At 34.6% G+C, this 6,508-nt stretch overlaps 1 protein-coding gene across 1 annotated transcript; it reads right to left on the minus strand.

Moving 5' to 3' along the window:
* Positions 1-6,048: 6,048 nt before the first annotated feature.
* On the minus strand, positions 6,049-6,186 carry LOC101124837 (thymosin beta-15A). Its single transcript, XM_055387089.1, has one exon. The coding sequence runs from the start codon at positions 6,184-6,186 to the stop codon at positions 6,049-6,051; it is 138 nt and encodes a 45-aa protein (XP_055243064.1).
* Between the last annotated feature and the right edge of the window lie 322 nt (positions 6,187-6,508).

Genomic DNA, 6,508 nt, shown 5'->3' on the forward strand with positions numbered 1-6,508 from the left:
CTTCCAGATTACTGGTCACTACACTCTGATGGGTGGTGCCAGCCAAAGCTTTTGTAGTGCTATATCAATGAGATCTATCCTTGTTCGCATGCGCCAGTAGCAGCAGCAGCAGCAACAAGTTAGCAGGGTGCACGCTCATCAGCTGCTGCAGGGTGCTAACAGTTGCCAGGCTACCTGCCTCCATGTAGGCATTCACAACAGTGGCAGTGACAGCATGACTCGGGGGGGGTGGGGATGCCAGCTGCATCTGTGCACGTGATCATGTTGGTGGTGGTGTCAGCATGGGTGAGGGACACGGAAAGACACAGGTCTGTGTGCACTCTCTGTGCCCGCTCAGGCAGGGGTGATTGCTCAGGGCAAGGGAGGGTCCATTCTTCTCTGTGCCTAGTTTCACTCATGTAGCTGTGTTTGCACTGGGGTAGAGTTCTGGCTGGGTCTGTGACCCCAAAGGCTCTGACTGCAATGGTCTTATGTTAGGTCAACAGGGATGACATGCATTCCCACCACAGCACTGGCAAGGCAGGGCGCATGCAAGTAGATATATGTTTTGCAAATATTTTCTCCCAATTCATATGCTACCATTTTATTTTGTTGATTGTTTCTTTTGCTGTACAGAAGCTTTTTAGTTTGACACAGTCCTACTTACCTATTTTTCTTTTGTTCTCTGAACTTTTCGTGTCATGTCCAAAAAGTCATTGCAAAGTCCAGTGTCAAGAAGCATTTCCCTTATGTTTTTTTCTAGGAGTTTCAGGTCTTACATTCTTTAATGGATTTTTAATGAATTTTTATATATGGTGTAACATAAGGGTCCAATTTCATTCTTTTGCATGGAGATACCAGTTTTACCAACACCATTTACTGAAAAGACTATCATTTCTTCATTTGGTTTTCTTGGTGCCCTTATCAAAAAGTAGTCAGCTATATATTTGCTTAGATTTATTTCTAGGTTCTCCATTTTGTTCCCTTAGTCTATGTGTCTATTTTATGCCAGTATCATACTGTTTTGATTACTATAACATTGTAACATAATTTGAAATCAGGAAGTGTGATGCTCCTAACTTTATTCTTTTCTCAAGATTGCTTTGACTATTTGAGGTCTTTTGTGGTTCCATATTAATTATAGGATTCTTTCTATTTTTATGAAAAATGTACTTAATCTGTTCATTATTTTAGGTGGTATGGATATTTTAACAATATTAATTATTCTAATTTATGAACACAAAATATCTTCCCATATATTTGTGTCTTCTTTAATTTCTTTTTATCAGTGTTTTATAGTTATCAGTATATAGGCTTTTTAGCTCCTTGGTTAAACGTATTTCTAAGTATTTTTTATATTTATTGTAAATGGGATTGTTTTCTTGATTTCTTTTTAGATAGGTCATTATTGGTGAAAAGAAATGCAATTGATTTTTGTGTGTTGGTTTTGTATCCTGCAACTTTATTGAATTTATTTATCAGTTCTAGTAGTTTTTTTGGAGGATGAGGGGAGGGTTATTTCTGACTGGATGCCAAACATTGTAAATTTTATTTTTTGGATGCTGAATATTTACATATTCTTAAAAATATTTTTGTATTTTATTCTGGGAAATAGTTTGATTCTTTTGAGTACTAATTTTAAAATTCTTTAGGTAGGTCCAGAACAGGGCTTAGTCTGAGGTTGATTGTTCCGTACTGTGAGTCAAGACCTTCCTCATTAGTCTATTCAATGCCCTGTGAATTATTAGTTTACTTTGATTCTTTCAGATGGTTTCCTCCCTGGCTTTGGGTAGTTTTTTGTTTGTTTGTTTTTTGTTTCGTTTTATTTTGTTTTTGCATATATACATTGGTCAGTACTTTGCTGAATACTTGTAGGGGACCATTCACAGATCTCTGATGTTCTTTCTGTATGTAGTTCTCTTCTCTCTGGCATTCTATCAATGCCCTATAGCTGCCTTGATCTCCCTAGATTCTCACCTCCATTTCTTCAATTCTGGGAGTCCTCTGAGTTAGGCTTTGTCTTCTTTTTCTATTCCTCCCCCTGAAATTCTTTTAAGGCTGTAGGTTGGGGCACTGAAGCGCTCACCTTTTTTTTTTTTCTTTCAATGTCTCTCAGATATCACTATCCTTTGTTTTATGTCCAGTGTCTTGGATATCATTCTTTCAACTATTTTGTATGGAATTATTGTTTGTTTCAAGTGGGAAGGGAAATTTGGTTCCTGTTACTTCATCTTGGTTGGATTTATATTTTTTGTTACCTATTTGTACAAATAAATTTTCTTGTTGATGGTGACTCTCAAGATTTTGAATACATCATTATTGAAAAATCTTGACCAAGGATTGTATCTAGCCATTTAAAGCATTAAACTTAATATCGAAAACTGTATTCATGAAAACAAGCTAATGATTCTCATTAAATATTTTAAAATATTTTATTTGGACATATTATTCACATTAATAATTATTAGCTTCTCTAGTACTTTGCATTTTGTGCTTATAATTACACAAGAAAATGTAATGAATTTTAAAATCAATTCCAATTTAGATTCCCTTAAATCCCTCTAGTTTTCCACAGAGTGCTATACAAATATTATACTTTTTTATTTGTACCATTACATGCAAAATGTTTGGAAGTGTTGACTTTAAAAATCTGATTCAAGCAGCAAGCTGTCCCTCTTGAAAAATGCCTATAGAAATCCAATTTTATATATAATTTGGGGGCACCTTTAGGACTTCCTGAAAAACGATTCCTGGGCTTCTTCATTTAAGCCTTTCTGTTCTAGTGAAAGGAGGGGCTGCAGGCCAGCCTTCATTAATATTGTCTCTCTCAGCTGAGCATTTGAAAAATATTTATTAGGACTGAATTCAACATTAAGAGTAAAAATGCATCTTTAGCAAGGGCTGGGTTCTACTGTCAATACTTACAACTAAAGTCATGTACAGTTAAATTTACTTTTGAAAATCTCTTGATTCTTCTGTAAAGTGAAATATCCATGTTTGTGTATACAATCCTATTTTGTAATTCATAAAGATGTTGAACTTTGAGAACCCCTGAGTTTGAAAGAAAAAAGGGAATTTCTATATATAGATGTTTGGGTTACTATTACTGCCTAAGCTTTTCAGTCTCTAGGTTAAATAGGATAAATAAAGTTGGAAATGTCTAATGTGCACCTGAAGGTACAGGGTTTAGTTGGAATCATTTTAAGTGTAAACATCTATAACCTAAATACATGTAAACAGATTACTTTGTTATCATGAGGATTAAAGTATTGGAATCTTATTTTATGAATATTGGTGGAAGGTGAAAGTGGTTTGTGTTCTAAAGTTAGGGTCGGGTTGTTTTTTTTTTTTTTCTTTTTTGGTATAGAGAGAATTAATTATCCTAAGTAAGCTTAGCAATTTGAGAGCTCCCAATGTCGATTGAAATATCATTGCAAATATCTATAATATTTGATTCACCCCTAAGCATGACCTCGTAAATTTTGAAAGTCTTTAAAGTTCAATGTTTTTTATATTTTAGGACATAATAAAGTTCAAATGCCTTAAGAGTTAGGTATGTATATGTCTATGTAACTTAAAAGATAAAATGTAACATCTAACCACATAATTAATATGAGTAAAAGCCACAAACTTTTCTGAGCAGAGGATTCCATAATATGCCCTAAGATACTACTACCTCCTTCTAAAGTTTTGAAATCCCCTTTCACGGGGAATACAATAACGACTTCAGTTCAGTAGTCAGAGAAATAAGAAGACTCTCTCTAATTGTGAGAAAAATAAGAATTGAATAGCCATAGTTTACTGGGGTCTTCTTTCATAAGAATGCATCTTATAACAGTGGGATAATTTAGAAATATGCACAAATGATAAAAAAAATGTACACGCCTCAAAAGATTTCTTGTTTAGGGATACACATGTATATGCTAAAATATTATGCACAAGAAGATAGGCAATGGCAAGACAAACTAAAAAATATTTGAGTACTGATGGTGCTTGGTTATTTCTGGCCCGAAGCAAAGTGATAGGCTGGGGGTGGAACCCATAGGTAGAGTTAGTGTAGGTCTCACTATGTTCTACTTTTTCACTTGGGTGATGGGTTTACGGATACTCATTTTTATTACTGTGCTTTACAAGTAATATATTCATTACATCCATTCTTTGAAATAGTAAATATTAGATTTAAAATAATAATTAAGGATATTATAAACTTGAGGAAAAAATTATACTATTAATATTTTTGTGTTAAAATGTTATATTATTGATATTTTAAGTAGTTATAAACATGTAAGAGAACATGTCATAAGCTTGGCAGCCCCTTACTGCTAATGGAAAATGTGTAACTGAGTAATTGATTCAGTATTCTGATGTTCAGAAAGTTTACCAAGTGAATAAACAGTGTTGAGATATTAATATTATTAGATTCAACATATTTATAAACTTAATTCATTATATTTATGAGTTACTTAATTTGATATTTGTGTTTATTAAGTCAGAGAAAAGAACTTTAAGAAGGAAGTAAAAGTCATAAACTCAAGAAATGTATTTAACATGTTTGAAGATGTGTGGCTAAGACTTAATACAACCAAATATTATTCAAAGTACTTAAATAACTGCTGAAATCTGTTAGATTTATAAGTAGATGGTATCACTGGTAATCTAAATTTCTAAGCTTGAGGAAGAATCACGATTTTTTAAACTTTTTTATTTTAATAAATTTAACAGTAATGTTTAAACTAAAACTAAACTTCCAATCAATGTTTTCTGGGAATAAAATAACATATTCATAACACGTATTCAAAATATATTTAGATAACTTTCCCAGATAAGTGCAGAATCTTGGTCTTTAATAATCATTAAAGCTGGGGTAGGGTTGAAATCATGTTATGACAATGTAGTTACCTGAATAGAAGGACAGAGTAATTTCCTAATGAGAAAGCCACTTTCTGCTAGGAGATGAGTCAATCAATTCTAGCATGCTTAGTCAAACCTTCCTTAAAGTGAGTTTGGGTTCATTGTGATGCAAAGATATACTGTAATCATGGCCTCAAATTTTATAACACAAAGGAAGAATGCAACCTCTTTGTCCTGGGGAAACAATTCAAATTAGCTCTTACAAAATAGCCACCTCCACTTTTAAACCATGAAAATAACATAGACTATTAATGAAGACCAACTCAAAAGTCTACTATTCAAGTCAATGAATTAATGAATAAGTTGCTATCATAAAACTATTAGCCATTACAGTTAAAGGTGAGGTCTTTTCAAAAGGATGACACTGGTTTTAATATACAGCCATGCACTGCATAATGTTTTGGCCAATGACAGACTGCACAGATGATGGTGGTCCCATAAGATTATTATACCATATACCTTTTTAATATAATATTGTATTTATTATTTTATTGCTACATTAGAAATGAAAATAAACTGTGAGAAGCTGCAAAAATGTGCAACCTCATGAAGATTATGGAGCAATGGAGGTGCCCACTGTAGAAGGTTAAAATTGCCTTATCTTGTAGAGGGTACAAGGACTATACACACAAAGGGCATCAATGGTAAGATTATTGACAGCATCTGCCATCTGGAATTTATGCATCAATGGTAAGTTTAAAAGTAAGCTTAAGGGCTGGGAGAGGTGGTTCATACCTATAATCCCAGCACTTTGGGAGGCTGAGGCAGGTGGATCATGCAGTCAGGAGTTCGAAATCAGCCTGGCCAACATGGCAAAACCCCATCTCTACTAAAAATACAAAAATTAGCTGGGTGTGGTGGCGGGCACCTGTAGTCCCAGCTACTTGGGAGGCTGAGGCAGGAGAATCACTTGAACCTGGGAGGCGGAGATTGCAGTGAGCTGATATCGCTCTGGGTGACAGAGCGAGAGTCCGTCTCAAAAAAGAAAACAAAACAAAAAAGTAAGCTTAAGGAAACATTGGCCACTTCTGACCTCTTAGCCAAGTTGTACAGATGAGAAGACAATGGAAAATCCCTAACATTTCTACAAATGCACTGGTTTACAAAACCGAGACTCTCAAATGACGTTGAAATTTGCCCTTGGGAGGAGATCCTATTTTAGAATGCTTGAATACACTCTTTCTCCTGCTGGATAGTTTCCTTTGACAGAAGAGTATTTTTTTCTTTGTTATTAATTTTCTTCAGTTTTTCCCTGTCAAACTTCCCCACTTTTGACTTGTCTGGCTTATAACTCATCTTGACTAAGGAAAGCCTGTTGTTCACTCTGGACTAGATAGCAGCACCATATTCTTACTGTGTTTTTTCTATGTTTAGGTAGACAAATAGTATTGTGTTCCAATTGCCTACTGCATTCAGTGCAGTAACATGCTGTACAGGTTGGTGGCCTAGGAGCAATAACCTAGGTTTATAGTAGAGTATGCCACCTAGGTTTGCATAAGTGCAGTCTATGATTTTCACACAATGATGAAATCATCTAACAGCACATTTCTCAGAATGTGTCCACATCGTTAAGCAACACGAGACTGTAATTGTTTTGTTTCTGGCTGCTATAAATGAC

Source organism: Gorilla gorilla, chromosome 4, assembly GCF_029281585.2.
Source record: "Gorilla gorilla gorilla isolate KB3781 chromosome 4, NHGRI_mGorGor1-v2.1_pri, whole genome shotgun sequence".
Taxonomy (NCBI): domain Eukaryota; kingdom Metazoa; phylum Chordata; class Mammalia; order Primates; family Hominidae; genus Gorilla; species Gorilla gorilla.

Bases quoted from the DNA above. Each gene is read 5' to 3' on its own strand.
- LOC101124837 (XM_055387089.1), bottom strand. From the start codon at position 6,186: ATGAGTTATAAGCCAGACAAGTCAAAAGTGGGGAAGTTTGACAGGGAA.